The following is a 22,179-nucleotide window of genomic DNA, read 5'->3' as shown; positions in this document are numbered from 1 at the left end:
CATAATTGGCTTCATGAGTTGAACAAACACGTGACCAACACGATATCATCTTCTCTTGTCCATTTTGTTTTTGACTTAACACCGCAGACATAGCTGTAGATGACCAATCTGTATCCAACACAAATGGTTCAGCCTCCATTCTCCAATCCGGGAACGATTTACTTATTTCTTCACAGAACAATTCTCTAGTCTTTGTAAAAGCTTCCATACTTTTTTCATCCCATTCTATTTTACTACTGTTTCTGAATTTGTTCAATGGTGCCGTAATATCAGAAAAATTCTTGAAATATGAACCATAATAATTTATGAAACCAGTAAATCTTTGAATATCTTTACCTGTTTCAGGTACTGGCCAATTCTTAATCTTTTCAATATATGCTTGGTCCATAAATATGCCTTCTGCATTTATAATATGGCCCAGAAATTTCACTTCCTCTGCAAACAATGTACATTTTCCAAGATTAATCTTGAGGCCTGCTTCACAGAATGTTCGTAGTAGAATATTCAAATGTTCCAGATGTTCCTCCACATTCATACTATATACAAGAACATCGTCCAAATAAACTAGGCAAAATGCCCTTAATTCAGGACTCAAATCCATTACTCTATCCATCAACTTTACAAATGCACTTGGAGCATTGGTCAATCCAAACGGAAGCCTCTTGAAGCAATATTGCCGTCCATTAGAACAAAATGCTGTATATTTCCTGACAGATTCCTTCAAATGCATTGAATTATACGCTGAAGTTAGGTCAATAGACGTAAAAATCTTCTTTCCTCCAAGTTTGTCAAATAGCTCACCAATGTTAGGCAAAGGGTAACAGATCTTCTCAGTTATCTCATTTAATGAACGGTAGTCCAGGACAAAACGGACTTTCACCTCGTTAGTATTTCCAACCTTCTTCTTAACAGCAAAAATTCCAGAATTAAACGGTGAATTACATTCCTCTATCACATCTGTTTCCAACCATAAATCAATCTGTTCTTTTAGTTTCTCTGCATGATGAGGATTGAGTCTAATCATCCTATTCTTGAAAGGTTGAGCTCCAGGAACCAACTGAATATCATACTCCTCCAAAGTACAAGATCCAATATCCGTAGGATCAATCGATAACGCCTTGAAATTCTTTAAAAACAAACCAACTATCCTTCCTTTCAAAGAAACATTATCCTTTAAAAACGGAACTTTATCCAACTTCAATTTATCTTTAATAAAACGAATCTTCTTTAATGTTGTTGACACATCTTCTTTAACTCTGTTCTCTTGCAGCATTGCTATCTTCTCCGCCAAAAACAAATTTCCAACCAAAGTACCAGCAGGAACAGATTTCTTAACAGTTTCAAAATTCGTGATTTTAGTCATAATTTTACCGTTCTTTCCCACCTCAGTAATTCCTTCGTTTATCAACAAGTTGTTTCGGCTACAGTAACCTTGTCTAGGAGCTATATAACACAACTGTCCTTCAGGCATATTTCCCTTAGTTGAAACTTCTACCACCACTGTACTCAATGCAGGAATTTCCATTCGATTTTTCAATGAACAAATCCATTTTTGGTCTTGTAACTCAGCTACATTAATCTCAGGTTTCTTAGTTCTTGCTTTCTCCATTTTCTCCAAAACTGTATGAACCAAATTCTTCACTACAATTTTCCGTTTAGCTACTAAATTCACACTGATTCCATGCATCTCAATCCTGTTGCCGTCTTTGGCAAATATCGTCTTCACGTTATTTTTGTTCAGCCAATAACTGCCTAGGTTCATAGGTACAGTCATGCCGGAAATAACAAAGCAATCTTCTTGAAAACTGTGACCTCCAATCTGAAATTCAACATTCCGAACAACACCATCAATCTTGATGCTGGAACCCTGCACGCCTGTTGCTTTCGAATCCGTTTCTTCAATCACACAATCAAGCTTTCTAGCCAACACTTGAGATATCAGGCAGCCTCTTGCATTTCCGCTATCAATTAAGGTCAGGATTTCCATGCCACCAATCTTTGTTGGAACATAGACTTCAGCCGCTCCAGCCGCCATCTCAGAATCTTCATGAAACTTATAAAACAGCTATCTAACTAACACCAACAGTTATGAGGTTGTAACTATCCAATTGTCTATCAAATAACTATCTATCTGTCTACAACAAATAACAAAAGACTGAATAAAACAATTCACTCACCGACAATATTTCATCCACCAACAGAAACGTCCAAAAATATCTCTTAATCCACAATCAACAACAGAAATTCTCCGGCCAACAGAAACTCCCCAAACTATTTGTTAATCCACAATCAGTAAACTTCTCTCCGACCAATCTAAAATATTACAAACTTTTAGATGCCAATTGATGAAAAATCACTGTACATAAGAATTAATATCGATATTAATATATATATAACAAATTTACAAGACTATTTTTCGAACAGCAATATATATATATAATGGTAATCAAATGGTAACAACATGAAACCATAACAACTCACCATCAAATAAATAATGATGACAGTATCTCCCAATCACCACAAACACTCTTCTCAGCCAATCTAAAATAAATACAATTATTTTAGATGCCATAAATAAATGTTTCAATAAATGAACCAATAACTTGTAACACAATAAAAGAAGTTGTATTAAGAAATATGACATGATCAAACATTATCAATCACCAAGCAAATTAATCTTTCCAAATACCATAAGTTCAATTCTTTGAAATTCAATAAAATATTACCTAACAAAACTATTATTGTCAGATTAAACTGAGATGTATAAAAGGTTTAAAAGTCGAAATTCAACTAACTATATATCTCAATACCTGAGAGCACTTTCTTGCGCAGCTTTACTTCTCTGCGCAGCTCAACTTTCTGCGCATGGCGCGCTCCACACCCGATAATCATTGCAGCTACCTCTATACACCGCCCCATGTTGCTCATACCAGCTCTGAGAGACAGTGCAAATTTCTTTGCAAATATGGTCACTCCCCCTTTCTCTCAAACAAAAGAGACAGCTCCCCCATATCTGCGCATACCAACTCTGAGAGGTAGTGCAATATTCGTTGCAAATATGTTCACTCCCCCTTTCTCCTCCAACAAAAGAGACAGCTCCACCATATTTGTGCATACCAGCTCCGAGAGACAGCCCCTCCCTTCCTTCATAGAAAGAGACTTCTCCATGATTATATCTAATGCATTATAACAATTTTGCTTCATGAAATTCTAAACTTCATTAAAAATTTTGCTGAATCAACATCACTAAATCGCAATATAATTGTTTTAAAATCGAATACTTTAAATCACAATAACTGACTCATCTTTTAAAACAATTTTCCACATTTCATTAAAATTTAATACTTTTCAAATATCTAATTTCACATTTTTATCAAATTTAATTCAATTTAAAATTCAATTTAATATTTTTCAATAGCAATTTTACAAAATTGTATTCCTAATTCATTTTTCATTTTCACTTTTTATTATTCTTATCTCTGTTAGACACCACAACAGTCTGAAACAAAAATGAATTTTCCTAATTTCAACAAAACATAATCAAAAACTAAATTAATTATTTTGATTTCCATTATAACATAATCTCATAATTTCATATAGGCTTATAAACAATATGTTATCTTTTCATAATTCAAAATAAACCATCAAAATAAATTATCACAAAATTAGAGTTGCTTCGTTCACTCTTTATCATTAATTTTGTTTTGTTGTTGTTTATTTACAATGCGCATAAATCAAAACAATGCCGCGTAACAAGTAGAAAATGGAATAAGGTTTTATGATTATAATACATTCAAAACATTAAAACCATAAAATGTCATCTATAATAGCATTATTCCATGCCTCGACTTCCGCTACAAGATCGTCTTCATAATCACTTGCCCCTAAACCATCGACATGCGCCACTTCCTTCGTATCCTCCCCTTCTTTCACCTCTCCTTCAATTTCACCAACCAATTTCTTTTTATCCAAACTATTTTCATTCTTTTTAAAACTCTTTTGCCCCGTCTTATAAGGAACAAAAGGCTTGTTTCCCCACCGCAAAAAGTATTTTCCTTTAGGATTAGGCAACTTTTTATCTCTAATATCAAAACAATCCCTCATCATGTGACCCTTTCTGTTGCAATAATAACAAATAAAACCACCTTGAATTGCGCCAATTAAAGGAATAAGTTCAGCTGGTCCACCAAATTCATCAGCTAAATCAATTTCACATTGATTTATTTCATATGACAAATTATCTTCATCACTAACCTGATCAATAGTTACAGGATTTGACTTGGAACCAACGCCACCAACCATCGTCTTAGCCAAAGCCATCTGGTTTGTTGTACATCCTCTAGCCATTGACCCTGAAATTTGATTAAATTGTAGCCCTTTAACAATCAATTGTGCTTTAACTATTAACTCTGTCCGAAACTTCGTTATCATTCGCACTTGTCCGTCACGCTCCAAATCCAATGCAAATTGACGCATCTGATTAGCCAAAAGTGGAGATAAAACCACATTACACACTTGAGAATAGAAATCCATAAACATATCATCAGTTGGTTTCGGATACGCACGTTTCCAGAAAGATAGTATCTTATCAAAAAATGCATCAATCTTATCATTCTCATGTTGCTTAACACTCAAATACGCATCTTTACACACATTTTTCATGTCGGGTGGTAAAAATGTCTCCCGCATCTTACACAAGTACCCCTTTAATGTTAATTGTCTATTCTCCATATCAGCAGGTTTTAGTGTATAACCACAAGCGGTTCTTACACCCACACATTTATCAAACAAAATTTCCTTACACACTTGATGATTAGTCATATGATAACGTCTAGTAGTCATCCAAAATCTCTCCAAATAATCATCAAAGAAAATCACATCATCGTCAACTGCAAATTCAGGCGCATTTTTCCTGAACTGATCATCAAGTTTAGCACACGTTTCATTGTACCTATGCACATTCTCCTCCCCCTGCGAAACATACAGAGATCTATCTGGTACATAAACAAGAGATTTACACCAACTAACCTGCGAATCACTCAGTCCAGCTTCAAAAAAATTGAGCGTATTAAAATCCTCCGCATCAACCTCAGAAAGGGCTGGCCACCACATGAGAACTCCATTATAGATATTATCCACAGCATCCACTCTAGACAATTCCCAAAGTTTGATGATCTTATCTTCATTTCCCTGCATACCACCAAAAATAGGCCGAGAACCACCAGCAAACAACTTAGGCTTCTCTTCTGATCCTCCAAATCCTCCAGATCCACCAGCCGTCCTCTGCCACGGCATAGAGTTATTTAAACCATTCTGCTGGTTATTCGACCCATTCTGCTGGGTATTCCGCTGGTTATTCGACCCATTCTGCTGGGTATTCGAACCATTCTGCTGGTCATTCAAACTATTCTGCTGGGCAATCTTTTCAAGAATTCGCTGCTGGCCAGTCATAAACTCATTCACAACAGTCACATTTTCAGTCTTGATATCATTATCAACACTAGGCTCCACCACCTTATTAAGACGATCTTCCAAATCGTCTATCCGAGTAGCCAGTCCAGTAACCGCAGCAACATTAGTATCAACATTATCCGTCAATTCCTGAACTTTCGCCTCCAGCGGCGCCATTCTCCCAGTAAGATTAACCAGCATATCCCCATTGGAATGAATATCACCCTGCAGCGAGGCCAACAATTGGAGCATATACTCCTCCTTCTCCGCCGGGGACAACTTCTTGTAATAATCAATGTCCACCTTCATGGCGTCCAAAAATTCCTGAACAAAACTAAAGCAAAGAAATAATACAATTAAAAGAAAATCTGAGCCGTAGATTCGTACTACACTACTGCGCCAAAATGACGTATAGTAATAGCAAGAACAAACAGCTAAATATTCTTATAAAGTGTATTAATTCAATACAAGGTTAACATACAATAATAACATTAATATTAAGACAACTGTTCACTTTTATGTTCGTGTCGTGTTGCAGAGCAATGTCTTGCTCCGAAACCGTTGACACAAGAACTAAAAGCTAAACTATATAATACATGCATTGCTCTTAAATCAGGAAGAAAGGGACTATACATCACATTTGCATGATGATTCCTATAAAAGTTAGGTGAGATTTAGAAAGCGCAGCAACTCTACAATCGATACCAGAAAGTCCGTACGTCCATCTAAAACATGCTGATAACAAATTAAAGTATTTTAGAATTATTCGATTTATCTGATTTTTTAATACTAATTCCTATTACAACAAGGTACAATGTTATAGCAAATCATCTCTATAATCAAGTACTAAAAATATATGTATGCCATTAAACAGTATCATGTATTTCAGCAGTTTTGCAATAAATTTATTTACAATTTTGTTTAGACTTTTATACATTTATATTCTGATTATTCAGTTCTCAAACTCTCCTTCCATTTAAGAGCTTCGCTTTTATAGATGTTGTCATCCTTGTTTTTGTAGAGTTCTTACTATTGCTGCGCATCTGTCCTTGATTTTACTTGGTCCAACAGTACCTGTCTGTAATGTTTTAGATGATATCAATGATATAAAAGGAAATGTGTTTTTTTTCTCTTCTGCTAATTAAGATAGAAGGCTGATTTGTGTTGTTGAAAACTTTGCTGACTAATGCAAGTCTGCTCTACAAATCATGCTGTTCGTCATTCACTTGGTACTGCTTTTAAAAACAATTTTCTTAAAGGTAGATAATTTTTTTTGTGAAGATTCGTTTAACCACTAATTTGCATAAATGATCTTAATTTGATAATTGAGAGTTTTCCTACTTAAAATAAATGTTGTCATTCTTGTTGCTTTTCAAAGCGAAGCTTTTCTATAATTAGGGTCGGTCCGTCCGTAAATGTTAGCTTTTTTAGGTGGAACGGTTAGTTCTTTTCGTTACATGTTAGAATTGTACCCTATCAATTTCAAACTTTGCAAGGTGATTCCTGTAGTATTTAGGTACGATTTGGAAAGCGTAGCAGCTCTATAATCGTTACCAGAATGTTCGTACGTCAATTTTAACATCTTAATTTTAACTTTTTAACAACTAATTTTTATGTGATTAAATTATCTGATTGAACTGATTTTTGGGATACTGGTTTCTAGAACTACAAAGTACAATGTTATAAGCGAAGCGTCTCTATAATCAAGTCCTAAAAATTTAAGTATGTCCCTATAAAGATTATCCTGTATTTAAGCAGTTTTTAACAAATTTACTTACAATTTTGTTTAGACTTTCATGGATTTATATTCTGATTATTCAGTTCTTAAACTCTACAAGTGATAATGTTCGTTTGTCCTACCGTTTCATAGCTTTGCTTTTTTTGGATGTTGTCATCCTTGTTATATTTTAAGATCTTTATTATATGTCAAAGGTTTCGTTGTTTTGATCTTATCATTTTTTAAAATCTAAAATTAATCCTTTTCAGGATCAAATATTGATATTTTTTAGAAAATCAATATTGATAATTTTGATATTAGCGGTTGCGCCAGCTTATAGAGGGTCTGTATTCGTATAGATTTAGGAAAGGGCAGAAAAAAATGACTGAAAAACCCCCAGAGACTCAAAAGAATAAAATAGCACATTACCATTTTATGAGACACTGGCAATGGCGCCCCTAGCCTTTAGGGGCTTTGCACCAATGCATGAGGCAATTATAAAAAAATTTTAAAAGAACCTAGTAAAAGTGTCTGACTCTGATTATGACGTAAAAAAAATAATAATTTATGTAAAGTAGTACCCCCAGAATTTTTTTTGAGGGGGGGAATTTTCATTTTTAGGGGGGTTAGGGGACTCCCAACCCCCCAAAAATAGCTTAAAACCACCACAGGACCAATAGGTATATACCCTGAAGAGTAGAATCCGATCGGTTCAGTGGTTACCGAGATCTTAAGGGAGAGACGGACAGACAGACGGATGGACGGACAGACAGACGGATGGACGGACAGACATCATTCTACTATGTATTATCTTTATCTCGCTATTATTCATCGAAAAAAAGATAGATATATTTACCTAATAAATATATTGAAAATCTCTTTTTTTAACAATTTTTACAAAAAAAAACGCTTTAAAAAAAACCTTAAAATATAATGAAACGTTTTTAATTAAAATATATATAATATAAAAATATTTCTTTTCCTCTCTGTCATTATTTTATAGCGGAACCTTGGAGTAAGGAAAAAAATGGCGTCTATTCTGTTCCCTACGTGTAAACATATAAAAAGCTGTACATTTTTTGGCGTTAATATTACAAAAATACAAATAAAATTTTTTCAAACTAAATATTATGATTAAAATTTTTAAATACTTTGTATTATTGCAGATAAAAACTAAATATTGTTAAGCGATTTTTAAGGACGCGATTTTTGAGTGTAACTTTGTCGAGTTTGTATTGAGTCACGTGTGAGGGTGAAGTGGCAACCCACCTCATGCAATGTAACTCATCATTCTGTCCTTTTCCGGTTGGATCGTCTTAGGATCCACATCCAACAGATTTTGCTCCGTACGTTCATCATCTGTCTGCAATCATGGTAAGCTTAAAATCTTTAAATTCGCAGTATAATTAATTATGAATTGATTTTATGTTATATATTTTGTTATTTTAGTGTTAATTTTGCTTAAAATATGGTTTAAAGTGAATTGTTGCAAAATGCCGGGCGGGGTTGACCTCGTGTTATCTTAAAGTGAAAGGATTATGAAATTTGCTGATTTTTATCATTAAAAGTGATTTATTAGTGATAACAAGGGTTACAACATTTGTAAGGAGCGAAGCATTATCAATTTCGTTTAAAGATTAGCTAAAACTAGATTTAACTTACATATATTCGTCTTTATGAGCATGAGTATCAGACTGAAGTTTATAGTTGTTTGATTACCTTAGTTCCTTGTTCTTGGGAATCTATCTATAGAAGTAGATTTCTAATTGTTGAGGTAGCTTCGATACTAAATTGTTTAAATTTTACTTATTTGTGTTTTTAACAGTGATTTAAAATGGTAAGTGTAGTGCTCTTTTATGATACGTTTGAATGATCTTATATTTATATTTAGTATTTAGTATTGAAAATAACTTCTTTCTGATCCCTAAATTGAGTTTAAATTAATATATTAGCTTGAAGCCTCCGTTGTGATATTTATTAATCTAATTATTTTTTTAATTAAATATAAATAAACTGTAGGTATTACGATAGTCTATTTAGAAGCTTATTACACAAATAACACAAATTCTCTAGAAATATGTTTTCTTGCCTTATTACGAGTGATCTAATGTTAAATAAAATTTTGTTTTTGGATTCTCAATTATAATAAGTAAAATTATGTTTATTATATTATTGCACAATATTAATTATAAATTTACGTTTACTATGCATTGCTCAGATTTTTCAGTTGTTTTATTTAATGTGGGGGTAGGGTATAGGTATTTGTAGTCGTGGTGGTGCAACAATAAGTTTCGTTTCAAGTTTAACTTGAGAATAACAATTCCTTTTAAAACTAATGTTTAAATTGTTGTATATCAAAATATTTTATAAGGTCAATACTGTTAAAAATGTATTTTTAAGTTAGTTAATGTTTCTTAATTGTTTAGGTGAACTTTACCATCGACGAGGTCCGAGGATGTATGGACAAGAAGAAGAACATCAGAAACATGTCTGTCATTGCCCACGTCGACCACGGCAAGTCGACTTTGACAGACTCTCTTGTGTCCAAGGCCGGTATCATTGCTGCCTCCAAGGCTGGCGAGACTCGTGCCACCGACACTAGAAAGGATGAGCAGGAGAGATGCATCACTATCAAGTCCACCGCTATTTCCATGTACTTCGAGATGGACCAGAAGGATCTTGCTTTCGTGAAGCAGGAGAAGGAAGATACCCCCGGTTTCTTGATCAACTTAATTGACTCTCCCGGTCACGTTGACTTCTCCAGCGAGGTCACAGCTGCTCTTCGTGTCACCGATGGTGCCCTTGTCGTTGTTGACTGTGTTTCCGGTAAGAATAAAATAACATATTCTCAGAAAGTAAATGTACTCTAATGGTTACTTTGTTTCGGTATTATGGTCATAAAACTTTCTAGCCAATCCTTCACTCTTTATTAATTTAACTAAAAAAATGAGCGGTAGCGCCTTTAGCTTCTGGGGGTCTTAGTAGAAAAAGGAGTAGAGATAAGCAGAGATTTAGCCTAAAACCACCCTAAATTCAAATTTTAAAATAAAGTGGTCTAAAACAATCTAGGACCTATATGAAGCTTCCCTGAAATGGATAACTCAATCTGTTCTGTAATTATCTAAATATGAAGTTACAGTATAAGAAATTTTATATTGAAGAACATAAGCGTTATTTAAGAATTGGTAGTATTACTATTTATATGATAAGGGTCTTATTCCAGGTGTCTGCGTCCAGACCGAGACTGTACTGAGACAGGCCATTGCCGAGCGTATTCGTCCCGTCCTATTCATGAACAAGATGGACCGTGCTCTGCTCGAGCTGCAGCTGGATCAGGAGGAACTTTACCAGACTTTCCAGAGAATTGTCGAGAACGTTAACGTTATTGTCGCCACCTATGCTGATGACGACGGACCCATGGGTATTGTTCGTGTGGATGTCAACAACGGCTCTGTTGGTTTTGGTTCCGGTCTTCACGGCTGGGCCTTTACTCTCAAGCAGTTCGCTGAGATGTACGCTACAAAGTTCGGCGTTGATGTCGACAAAATGATGAAGAAGCTATGGGGTGAGAACTTCTTCAACGCCAAGACCAAGAAGTGGTCTAAGTCAAAGGATGAAGACAACAAGAGGTCCTTTGTCATGTATGTGCTGGACCCTATCTACATGGTGTTTGATGCTATTATGAACTTCAAGAAGGATGAGACCGCCAAGCTTCTCGGCAAGCTGACCACCTCTTCTGGCAAGTCTGTCAAGGAAATCTTGAAGCCTGATGAGCTAGAGCAGGAAGGCAAGCCCTTGATGAAGACTGTTATGAGAAACTGGCTGCCTGCTGGTGATGCTATGTTCCAGATGATTGTCATCCATCTGCCATCCCCTGTCACCGCTCAGAAATACAGGTAGATCATTTTTGTAATGCTATTGAGAGATTGCTGAAAAAAATTTGATAAAATTTTCTAATAAAAAAATTCTTATTTTCCCGAAGAAATACATAATTTCCACATACTGATGTTTAATTTTTGCAGACTAATTAAGAATTATACAGCAACAAAATTTTTAACTTTTCGATAAGTTAAATATATATGATGAGAATCTTTGTAGTGATTACGTGATCTGTAACAAACCTTCCAAGAAGACCTGAACTACATAAGTATTGGTGTAAATTCAGTTTTGATTTAAAAAATTGAAACTCCTTTTTTTTTTTTGTTTAGAGCTGAGCTCTTGTACGAGGGACCCCCCGACGATGCTGCCTGCACCGGTATCAAGAACTGCGATGCCAACGCTCCCTTGATGATGTACATCTCAAAGATGGTCCCCACATCCGACAAGGGTAGATTCTACGCTTTCGGTCGTGTCTTCTCCGGCAAGATCGCCACCGGCTTGAAGTGCAGAATTATGGGTCCCAACTTTGTTCCTGGCAAGAAGGACGATCTTTATGAGAAGAGCATCCAGGTTTGTTAGTTTTAGTAAATTAAAAATATAGTAGTCTATATGGGGGATTGTGTAAATTTTATTACTTGCCGGGGATTGTGTAATAGTTTTTTCTCGCATCGTATTATAAACTGCTTTCCGCGGATATAGAATGTATAATTATGAGATTAAAACTAGTTATTTTATCCCCGTGGTGCCGAAGGCACCGGCTAAAAAAACTTTTAATCTTATGATTGTACATTTTTATATTCGTAGAAAGCTGGATATAATACGATGCTAGACATAGTTTTTTCGTATGGATGAGAACCGGTACCTATCCACCGGATTCGAATGAATACGAGAAATTTTATTATTTGCCGATATTTCGTATCTTATCTCCTGTAAGTTCAGACTTTATTCCCTATGAAAAGAGTTATTTGAAATGCAAATCTAATGCGGGAACTCATTAAATGCTTAAAGTTAATAATATGATGATAAACTCAGTTGTGACTCACTGATCATAAACTACCCTTCCAAGAAGATCTGATTTATCTTTATTTTTTTTTGTAAAGTGTTAAGTTAAAATTTAGACTACTTAAATTTTCTATTTAGAGAACCATTCTGATGATGGGAGGTAAGGTGGAGGCTATTGAGGATGTGCCCGCCGGTAACATTTGCGGTCTGGTAGGTGTTGATCAGTTCCTCGTCAAGACCGGAACCATCACCACCTGCAAGGAGGCCCACAACATGAAGGTCATGAAGTTCTCCGTGTCCCCTGTCGTGCGTGTCGCTGTCGAGCCTAAGAACCCTGCTGACCTGCCCAAGCTGGTCGAGGGTCTGAAGAGATTGGCCAAGTCTGACCCTATGGTGCAGTGTGTTATTGAGGAGTCTGGAGAGCACATTATTGCTGGCGCTGGCGAGCTACATCTTGAGATTTGCCTCAAGGATCTGGAGGAGGACCACGCTCAGATTCCACTTAAGAAGTCCGACCCTGTTGTATCCTACAGGTAATTAGAATTTTTTGTTTTAAGCGGTTTGTTGTAAGGTTGGCTACGCGCTCAAAATTAATCATTTAATACTTGCGATAATTCCAATTCTGAGTAATAATAATTATTTTGTTTAGTTAAAAAAAAAACTTTTATAGCAGTTAAAAGAAAAGTTAATGCAAATTTTAGTATTTTACATGCATGGCTATTATACTAATATTTGAGTCTTAAAAAAAAGCAAAAAATATTTATTTTCAATTTAGAGAGACTGTTGAAGAGGAGTCTAACCAGATGTGCCTGTCCAAGTCTCCCAACAAGCACAACAGACTTTTCATGAGAGCTGTTCCCATGCCCGAAGGTCTCGCTGAGGACATTGACAAGGTAATTTTAAGTTTGTATAAGGATGAGAAACAATCTTTTAGTACTGATAATGATTTATTGTGAGCATTTGATTACAGTATGCGAGGGGTGTATATTCTGCAAAACTACTATTTTTCTCCCCGCTGCAAAAATTTTTTTTTCCCCGTGGAAAAATATTTTCAGAACATTTTGTCTTATTCATATTATCATCCATCCCATATTTTCTTGTTTTTCTTAAGTAGGAGAGAAAAAATGTTTAAGTTCTAATAATTTTTACATACACCCCCCCCCCCCCTTCCTTCCCCCGTTCACATATTTTTTTTATATTTTTCCCTCTATTTAGCGGAGTCAACCATGCTGAATATACACCCCGAATACTGGTAAAGATTGTTAAAAGAATCTGTTTACAGTATGCACTTAGGTATCTCCAGCATTTGATTAATTATTCCATGTTGGTCGTTGTGTTGCTAGATAAATTTACAGGCTTCATCGTTAGTTCTTTTCCCTTTCTATGGAGAAGATACTTGGAAATTGCCTGGAACAAATAAATGTTTTAAATGTATGTAGAGTAGTAAGTACGTGGATATTTCGATATGGGAAAAATTGTAGGGAGTGCATAGGATTGTTGATTTAGCCAGCTACAAGGTTGTTAGAGCCTATGTTTATCTGGTGTAAGAAAAAAGTATTAAAAACTGTTTACTTTTATCAGCATAAAAGGCTAATGCCTTAAATATGCATTAGGTATCTCCATAATGTCCTAATATAAATTCCATATTGGCCGTAGCATGGGTATTTTCCACTAATAATAAAAGAAAAATCTATACAACAAATTTTCATTGTACTATCCGCGGAAAGTTTAATAATACGATGCGATGAGTAACTATTCCTTATTTTAACTAAAAAAGGAAAAACTACCGAAGCTATGGATGGTAACTTTATAAATTATTATAGGGAGATGTCAACCCCAGAGATGATCTGAAGGTCAGAGGCAAATACTTGGTCGACAAATACGAATTTGACGCCACAGAATCCAGGTTAGATCTTATTCTAAATTTACTCTGTCGGCGGTTTCCCTATATGGGTTTAATTTATTACAGAACATTCCTTCCCACTGTTTTTATGGTAAATTTGGTAAGTTGCGGGTATTTTGTTTAAAATATTGGTAATAATACCTACTGGAAATATAAATTATTACATCCAAGGTTGAGTCAGCGGGTCCGATATTGCTAATATCATTCACGCGTTACAACCATGGTAGACAACATGGTTGAGACACGCCAGGGCTAGCCATGCGGGCCGTTCTGGTCTGCAGGGCAATACGGCTCAGGTTCAATCACCAGCCGAGAGTTTGAGTTAGGATTTCGGTTTCTAGCTCATTAGTAGTGTTGGATACATTTTTTGTTACGGATTTATTCTCTTAAAAATATTTTTTCAATTTTGAAGGCGGTATAATAATTTTCAAATTGAAAAAATATTTTAGAGGATAATACCATATATTGGCACTTTTTCTGTCTTTAATTGATATTTTTAACTTCTTGTTTTATGATTTATTGATATATTGAAACGTGTTTAAATTAACCTCTTATTTAGAAAGATCTGGTGCTTCGGCCCCGACACCAACGGCCCCAACATCATGGTTGACTGCACCAAGGGAGTCCAGTACTTGAATGAAATCAAGGATTCTTGTGTTGCTGGCTTCCAGTGGGCCACTAAGGAGGTAAAACAATTTTTCTTAACATCCCTGAAAATTTTTTTTTTTTTTAAACACATTTTATTAAAACTAGTACCTACCAAAAAAAATGGGTATTTTTTTGTTTCTGCTGGAATTGGGGGTTTTCATCCCTCAAGAAAATAGCCTAAAACCACCACAGGACTAGTATTTTTATTCCCTAAAGAGTAGATTCCAATCGGTTCACTGGTTACTAAGATCTTAAGCTTCAAACGGACGGACCTCCTTCTACTTTGTATTCTAGATATTTTTTTTATCTTAATTTTGCTCATTTAATTTGTTAATCTAATGATGTTATTGAAGTGGGAATCTATCTGAAAAATAATGATTGTTAACATTTACTTCACTGATAAAGGTCGAAAACCCTTAAGGGTCTAATAATATATTCCTAATCTAATATGTTTACTCTGTAAAGGGTGTGCTTTGTGACGAGAACTTGCGTGCAGTTAGATTTAACCTTTATGATGTTGCCCTTCACGCTGACGCCATCCATCGTGGTGGTGGTCAGATCATCCCCACAGCTAGACGTGTCCTGTACGCTTGCATGTTGACCGCTCAACCCAGGCTTATGGAGCCCGTATACCTTGTCGAAATCCAGGTATAAAAAGTTTTAATAATCAATCTAATTACAATAATGATTTAGGGAATTCTCTGTGATGAGAATATGAGAGCAGTTAGGTTCAACCTCTATGACGTGGCCTTACACGCTGACGCGATTCACCGCGGTGGTGGTCAGATTATCCCCACAGCAAGGCGTGTCCTGTATGCTTGCATGCTGACCGCTGCGCCAAGGCTTATGGAGCCTGTTTACCTTTGTGAAATTCAGGCATAGTACTACTGTGTTTGTTTTTTGCTACAATTAGAATATTATTATTTTTGTTTCCATGTCAGTCAAATCTTTTAGCACATACCGCTAGTAACAAAATTGACTGCTTTTATCTTAGACATCTTGTATACCCAACATTTTTAGTAAATTCCTGATAATTACTTTTAGTTTTTTTAGGTAATAGCTTTGAGATTTTTAATTCAAATATTTGATCGCTAACATTTATTTTGTGTGAAAGTTTTATCTAACACATTAGTTATTAGAATTACTATTGTTTTTCAAATAAAAAGTTTCTTTTCAGCATTCAGCCTAGTATCGAAAAAACATTACACTTTTTTAGTCGACTAACTTTACTATACAGGCTTTAACAATTTAAATAATTCACAAGCCTCTTCCTTCCCCCTACCCGCTTATTATTACAAAAGTTAAAAATAAATCTAACTGGTTAATTCGACTAGAAAGTTTGAAAGTATTCCATATTGCTTTAAACTTTATTAATAAAGTGTTATTAACTGTCCAATTCATTAACTTTTTATAATAGTAATGTGCACTTTACTGATAAAATTATAATTTAAATATCCTTATTTAGTGTCCTGAGAACGCTGTGGGTGGTATTTATGGTGTGTTGAACAGACGTAGAGGTCATGTCATTGAGGAGGCCCAGACCCCTGGTACTCCAATGTTCGTTGTCAAAGCCTACCTGCCCGTCAATGAATCATTCGGTAAGAAATTTTAAAAATTAATTTATGGTTGGGATTTTGCGAGTAAATAAAATTTATTTAACTTAACTTGATTATTTGTTGCGATACTTGTAACTGGTCAACTTTTCTTTAAAATCCGCCATGTGACGTCATAAAAATGAGGGATTTGGGAGAAGTGGGAAATATAACTCTTTATAAAAAGATGGAAAATCCCTCCTTTTTATTTTGTCTTACGGCTGACTTTTTGTTTACTACTTTTTTTTTGTATTCAAACTGAATTTGTCTTTGCTTTTCATAGATTATTTTTATTTAAAATTTTAATTAGATTTTAATTTTCTTAAGGTGCCATACAAATTTAATCTTTCGACCTAGATAACTTCACATGATGTTATTGAAGTGGGAATCTATCTGATAAATAATGATAGTTAACATTTACTTCACTGATAAAAAAATTATTAGAAAACAAAAATCTTGTTAAAAGCTTAATTTCTGATTGAGTTGTTTTTGTTTAGGTTTCACAGCTGATTTGAGATCTAATACCGGTGGACAAGCTTTCCCACAGTGCGTCTTCGATCACTGGCAGATTATGCCCGGAGACCCACTTGAGGTATGTACTTTCTTTCAACCTGATATTATTTTACGTCCCTCCTTCCTTTTCACCCAAATAAAGATTTATATTTCATTGCAAGGGGGTGAGCTAGAGTGTAAGACATTTTTAAGAATCCATAACTGTTTTCTTTGGAATTAGGGAAAGGTTAATGGAAGTTATTTAGTTTTTTAATCCTCTAAATCAGCCACGCTCTCTTATCCTTCATGATATTAAGAGTTCCAGATTAAATAAGTGGAGGAAGATAAAATGGGAATTAGGAAGCATAAATACATTCTATTGTATTCTATGTGCCGAAAAATCTCCCAACAGTATTTCACATTGATTAATTTTAATTTTTTAGTTGCGAATCTAATCTACTTCGCTTAGTCCGTCCGTAACATGGGGAAACTTTATTTTCTCTGCTTAAATTCAAGATAAATGGCTGTATAAATATTTAGGAATTAAGCTAGTTCATATGTCATATTTCCATTAAGTTTTTTCCAAATGCGGTGCTACTTAAATTTCTAGATCTTGAATTAAATAGTTAATGTTTTCCCGATATCAATTAATAATTGTAGGGCTCTTATGGATGTTGTCATCCTTATTTGATATTAAAGTCAATAAATACTAATCGCTACTCTTGTTTCAGGTTGGTTCCAAGACCAACACCATTGTCGAGGACACCAAGAAGAGGAAGGGACTGAAACCCGGCAACCCTGACCTAGCCAATTATCTTGACAAATTGTAACTCAAACCTACACAAAACTTTTTCTTATATTTTGGATTATTTTTCTATTATCATATTTGTGTTTGTATTTGTTATTTATCTAATAGCTTCTTAAAACAAAAAAAAAATATTTTTGGCCGGTGGACTGCTGCCTCTAATTTTATTTTCGCCGATTTCGGCGCCTATTTCATAACTGCAGCAGTTGATGTAATTTAATTATGATTTGTAAGATTATTAATGCTTATAATAACTATTATGTAATTTTTATTTAACATCTAAAATATGTAAAACTATGTTTTCCGGTCACCACAGGGGAAAGCTTGAAATAAATCTTTAGCTATAATCCACACGTGTTTCAATAAAGTACTTATGAATGCACTAATTTTCGAAAATTATCAATAGCCGTAATTATATATTTAAGTCAATTTTTTATGGTGAAATTGGATTGGTAAAACAAAGTCTTGGAAAATGCTGCTGACTTATTTCCTTTCATGGCCCATTTTTTACTTTCCTTTGGGCGCTTCTATTCAGTTAACCTTTTGTAAATCAATGACAATGGAATTCTTTAAATAAAAAGTAATAAGCTTTTTTGTATATCTAAGGATCTCTAATCGCGTTTCTATGCGTTATTAGTGAAGCCTCCTATAGGCTATGAGAGGGTTTTAGGGTACTTAATTTTTATCCAGTATAGGTATTGTTTTAGGCTATTTTTCTGCCCTCCGAGGCTCCGAATATAGATCTAGTTGCTAGGGGTGCAGCTGCTAGTATATAAAAATAGTAGTCATTAGTTTGCCAATAATGTGCCTAAAATTCCCATTGTAATAATTGGTTGTTTTCCCTTGCCTCAAAAAAATTCGGGTTTGTTCTAGTTTGACACAAGAATGGCGCGTATTATGTTCCCTGATTTTCTTTGTGCTAGGTTTGTGAGTTCTATTTCCGGTAGATGTCGTCATATTAGATAAATAAATATGTGTACAATGTAACATTGCGAAATGTTTTTGGCCGGCCATATAATTTCCTTCAAAACATTGACAAATCTATAGATTTAATATTTATACTTATTTTTAAATAACCTGTTGGTTAATTTACTTTTTTATCTAGCGACTTTTCTAGAAAGCTCTCGGGCTGTAGCCTAAATTCGAGAAGTCGTTTTAGGGAAACTGTTCAAGCCACATATGTCATTCATGCTTCCCTGAAAAGCACTAGCTAATGGTACTAATTTTCTTTTATCTCGTATTTTTTATTTAATAAAATCTAATATTATATCATCTGTATTATGTTTCAAGAAAAGAAAAATAAATATTACTATCATTTTTGCAGACGTGTTTATTTGAAGATTTTACTCTCCAGTACGTAGAGGTTGAGTGATTTTAACTCTAAAAATCGGGCCCCTAAGCGAAGCTGTTCTATTTGAAGCAGAAGTGAAAGGAAAGAGAAACAGAAATTAAAGTGTTCTATAAGTAGGTATGTATCCTTCGATCAGAGAACCAGAATATTCTGCACTATTAGATTGGCTCATAATTATAGGGAGAGAGAGAGAGGGGATAAAATTAAATTAGAAAAGTGAGAAAAAAATCTGAGGGGCTTTTATACTTTAGAAAGAACCGAATAGAGAGCAGTATCTCTTTATGCTACTCTGCTACGATATCGATGGCGAACTCGCATGCTACCTTTTCTTCAAAGGCCGATTTTCCAACGATATCGAACAACGTAGCATGCTACCTTTTTAAAAAAGTTTCGCTGGGATTAGCTTAGCATATATTGAAGCCGACCAAAAGCAGGACAGGAGCGCATATATATAATTATATATATATATATATATAGGTATACAAAAGTGTGGTCTCATCTTGAAATAGCCAAAAACCACATAAGACAGACATACAAAGAAAATTTGTAGTGCATGGAATGATGAATTAAATTATGAAAAAAAAAACAAAGCAAAAGGCTCACTTGGTTCAGGGAGTGAAAAAAAAGCATTTTAGGACCATAATTCCTTATCAACACCCGGAAATCGTAGAGGAGAAGCAACTTTTATTTACTAACAATATTTACAGGACAAATAAATTAGTTTTGTGTCAAAATGTATTTTTTTGCACATTTATAAAGATCCATTTATTTTTCAAATTATTTTTACATTAGTTTGATATTAAAAGTTGCAGCTTCCCTTTGGCCGAAACGACGACATTTTACCGGAAACTCTTACCAACGCAATTTCGCAATTTTACGCGGCATTATCCGCATAATAAGCGCACACGTGTGGGCACCACCAAAAGAGGATGGGGTAAAGTTAAGAATGCTTGAAGCAAACACGCTAGAACATTGCTTATAAAGTTATTACTAAAATTATGTTAATTACGTCAATTTTATTACACGTATAATGAAGTTTTTATGTATATAAAGTGATTTGTTGTGATATGTGTTCATATTATGGTTTATTTATGTTCTAAGAAACGTGCCTTTTTATTTTTGTGTTTAGTTTCGCTGTGCTTCAGCCTAGCCCTCTATTGGAACTTTATTTGTTGGAACAGGTATTTTTTGTAGTTTATATTGTTATTTGTTAATTGTAGTTAGGATTGTTGATTTGTTTAAATATTCTTTAGTTTAATTTCTTTTATTATTCTTAGGATTTTCTTTTATTTTGAGGAATATAAAGCTATTATTTATTTTCTATATAAGCATAATATGTATAGAGAACCCAACTGCGGAGTTGTCCTAGTTAATTTTTAGCTAAATAGGAATGTGATGCGATTTCTCTTCTTCCCTGAATTTTGTGAATTCAAGATTGCTTTACTTAGTATAGAGTATCAATTTCGATAAATTGAAATTTTGTTAGGTATTTATTAGATCAAAATATAAATTAATTTTTTTATTATACTTCTAGCTATTTAATCTATAATACAAAGTAGAACGATGTCTGTCTGTCTGTTTGTAGCGAATGATCTCGCTAACCACTGAACCGATCGGGTTCTCCTTTACAGGGTAACTTCTCAAAGGTTCCAGGAAGGTTTATAACTATTTTCTAAAACTAAAATTTAAATAGTGGGGTCGATTAAGATTTAAGATAAAATGTTTAGGATGTTTTTACATGTATTACTTGGGCCTCTCTTTAAAACTCAATATTGTTAATTCTGTTTATTTATTAAGATAATAGAAATTTCTTTATTGATATTTCAATACGTATTTCTGTAAATAACTAATGGTCATGATCTTTTAGGAAAACTTTGTTGCTTGTTGACCATCTATGTGACGATGTAGAAAGTGGACGTGCTATTGGAAATCTTTGTAAAGAAATTTGCGGTGGCGCCTTGGATTCATACAACTGCCAAACTCTTCATGGTGGCAAAGAAGTTGTTTTTAGTGCGCAGTTTCATGCCAATCCTGTTTTTGTAAAAGGTATTTTTTTCTGTTTAGTTAATTCATTCTTGTGGAGGGGGTTAAATTTGATGTGTGTAAATTTTGTACACTTTGGTATCTTGAGTATGTGATTGTTAATTCCATGTTGGTCGTTATGTTTTTAGAAAAATTACAGGCTTCATCGTTAGTTCTTTTAATTTTTTCTATGCAGGAGACACTTGTAATTTATCTTGAACAAAAATATTTTTGTGTTTTATCAATTTATGCGTTAATTTGTCGAACACTCATAAATCCTATTATGGCTATTAAATTATATCTGCTGTAGTAAAATCGTTCATGAGCTATACTGATAAATACATTATAATTGTGTATTTGATTATGCTTTAGGTCGACGCACTGATGTACTTGGAAACGAAGAAGAAAACTTATTCTGGAAAGACAAGAACGGAACTGAACATTTCCCCAACATTGCTGAGTTCAAGAGTATTATAAAATCGCATCTGATTCACAACTTCAACGTCTCTTATTCTGAACGCGTATTTTACAAGTTGTGGAAGTCTCCACTTAAAATTGAATCCTTTTCCTCCACTCAAAATCAACAGTTACAGAAGCTCTCTTTAAAAACGTTGTGGGGCCTACTACAAGATCCTGAATTTGTGGTCTTGTCAGTGCTTGAACATAACGATATATTTCCCGAACTTTATGGTACTTGTGGTGGATTTTATATTGTAGAGGAACTTAAACAAATACAGTATCCAACCATCGTATCCCAGTTGGATTTTACAGCCTTTGTAAGAAATGTTAAGATAGCTTTGGGCATATTGGATTTGTTGGCCGAACTGGAAAACTCATTTGAGGAACCTATTTATCTTTGCGACGTAAAGCAAGAACATTTTGGAGTATCAGACTTTGGTAAAGTTAAGTATTTGGACTTGGATAATGTTTACTTGAAGCCTATTATAGATAGATCAATTGGAGAGAGTACTCGCTGCGACAATCACAGCGATTGTGACTTTTTTGATTGCAAAGGTACGTGTGACTTACTGCACAACAAATGTTTTCCGGGAGCAACCAATAACAATCTACAAGTTATTTGTGAGAAAATCTTCCTTGGTACAGATTTAGGATTTCAAGGTTTATCCACTGGCCTTCTTTCATCTAGCCACAGCACCGACGCGCTCAGAAACTTTGTTAAATCTTGCGCTAATCCATCTGCCTCAAAGGATGGTACACGTATCAAAGCAGACTTTATCTTGATGCAAAATTTGAGATCTGCTTTGAAGGAATTTGTGACTGTTGAATCTAAGTTGAAAGAATTTTTGTGAGAAATTT

General features: G+C 34.5%; 3 protein-coding genes across 5 annotated transcripts; 2 read left to right on the top strand and 1 right to left on the bottom strand.

The window, feature by feature from the left end:
• Positions 1-4,254: 4,254 nt before the first annotated feature.
• On the bottom strand, positions 4,255-6,092 carry LOC145304151 (uncharacterized). Its single transcript, XM_080145920.1, has 2 exons — positions 5,029-6,092; positions 4,255-4,352 (listed from the first exon to the last, which is right to left on the bottom strand). The coding sequence occupies exons 1-2, from the start codon at positions 5,758-5,760 to the stop codon at positions 4,266-4,268; spliced, it is 819 nt and encodes a 272-aa protein (XP_080002046.1). The 5' UTR covers positions 5,761-6,092; the 3' UTR covers positions 4,255-4,265.
• A 2,171-nt stretch (positions 6,093-8,263) lies between these two features.
• On the top strand, positions 8,264-17,836 carry LOC145304134 (eukaryotic translation elongation factor 2-like). 3 transcript variants are annotated; one of them, XM_080145898.1, is made up of 12 exons: positions 8,264-8,542; positions 9,595-9,994; positions 10,392-11,064; positions 11,377-11,617; positions 12,188-12,582; positions 12,825-12,942; positions 13,873-13,955; positions 14,512-14,638; positions 15,066-15,248; positions 16,066-16,198; positions 16,690-16,784; positions 17,416-17,836. In XM_080145898.1, the coding sequence occupies exons 1-12, from the start codon at positions 8,540-8,542 to the stop codon at positions 17,512-17,514; spliced, it is 2,550 nt and encodes an 849-aa protein (XP_080002024.1). In that variant the 5' UTR covers positions 8,264-8,539; the 3' UTR covers positions 17,515-17,836. The 3 variants fall into 3 exon arrangements, 2 of the variants coding, with proteins under 2 accessions (XP_080002024.1, XP_080002030.1); XR_013874000.1 differs by having other exon boundaries at positions 8,395-8,542; positions 15,066-15,476; XM_080145904.1 differs by lacking the exon at positions 15,066-15,248 and adding an exon at positions 15,294-15,476 and having other exon boundaries at positions 8,395-8,542.
• A 1,871-nt stretch (positions 17,837-19,707) lies between these two features.
• aln (divergent protein kinase domain 1C) lies at positions 19,708-22,172 on the top strand. The gene is made up of 3 exons (XM_080145830.1): positions 19,708-20,021; positions 20,708-20,886; positions 21,235-22,172. The coding sequence occupies exons 1-3, from the start codon at positions 19,921-19,923 to the stop codon at positions 22,170-22,172; spliced, it is 1,218 nt and encodes a 405-aa protein (XP_080001956.1). The 5' UTR covers positions 19,708-19,920.
• The last annotated feature ends 7 nt before the right edge of the window (positions 22,173-22,179 follow it).

Source organism: Acartia tonsa, chromosome 2, assembly GCF_053477335.1.
Source record: "Acartia tonsa isolate MP-2025a chromosome 2, ASM5347733v1, whole genome shotgun sequence".
NCBI lineage: Eukaryota > Metazoa > Arthropoda > Copepoda > Calanoida > Acartiidae > Acartia > Acartia tonsa.
This window is presented reverse-complemented; position numbering and strand designations above follow the sequence as displayed.

What these genes read in the sequence shown, in the direction of transcription:
- aln (XM_080145830.1), top strand. Translation starts at nt 19,921, where the DNA reads ATGGTTTATTTATGTTCTAAGAAACGTGCCTTTTTATTTTTGTGTTTA. An exon ending in AACTTTATTTGTTGGAACAG is followed by an intron (nt 20,022 to 20,707) that starts GTATTTTTTGTA and finishes ATGATCTTTTAG; the next exon opens with GAAAACTTTGTTGCTTGTTG. An exon ending in CAATCCTGTTTTTGTAAAAG is followed by an intron (nt 20,887 to 21,234) that starts GTATTTTTTTCT and finishes ATTATGCTTTAG; the next exon opens with GTCGACGCACTGATGTACTT.
- LOC145304151 (XM_080145920.1), bottom strand. Translation starts at nt 5,760, where the DNA reads ATGAAGGTGGACATTGATTATTACAAGAAGTTGTCCCCGGCGGAGAAG. An exon ending in CTGGACTGAGTGATTCGCAG is followed by an intron (nt 4,353 to 5,028) that starts GTTAGTTGGTGT and finishes ATCAAATTTCAG; the next exon opens with GGTCAATGGCTAGAGGATGT.
- LOC145304134 (XM_080145898.1), top strand. An exon ending in TTTATGAGAAGAGCATCCAG is followed by an intron (nt 11,618 to 12,187) that starts GTTTGTTAGTTT and finishes TTTTCTATTTAG; the next exon opens with AGAACCATTCTGATGATGGG. An exon ending in TATACCTTGTCGAAATCCAG is followed by an intron (nt 15,249 to 16,065) that starts GTATAAAAAGTT and finishes ATCCTTATTTAG; the next exon opens with TGTCCTGAGAACGCTGTGGG.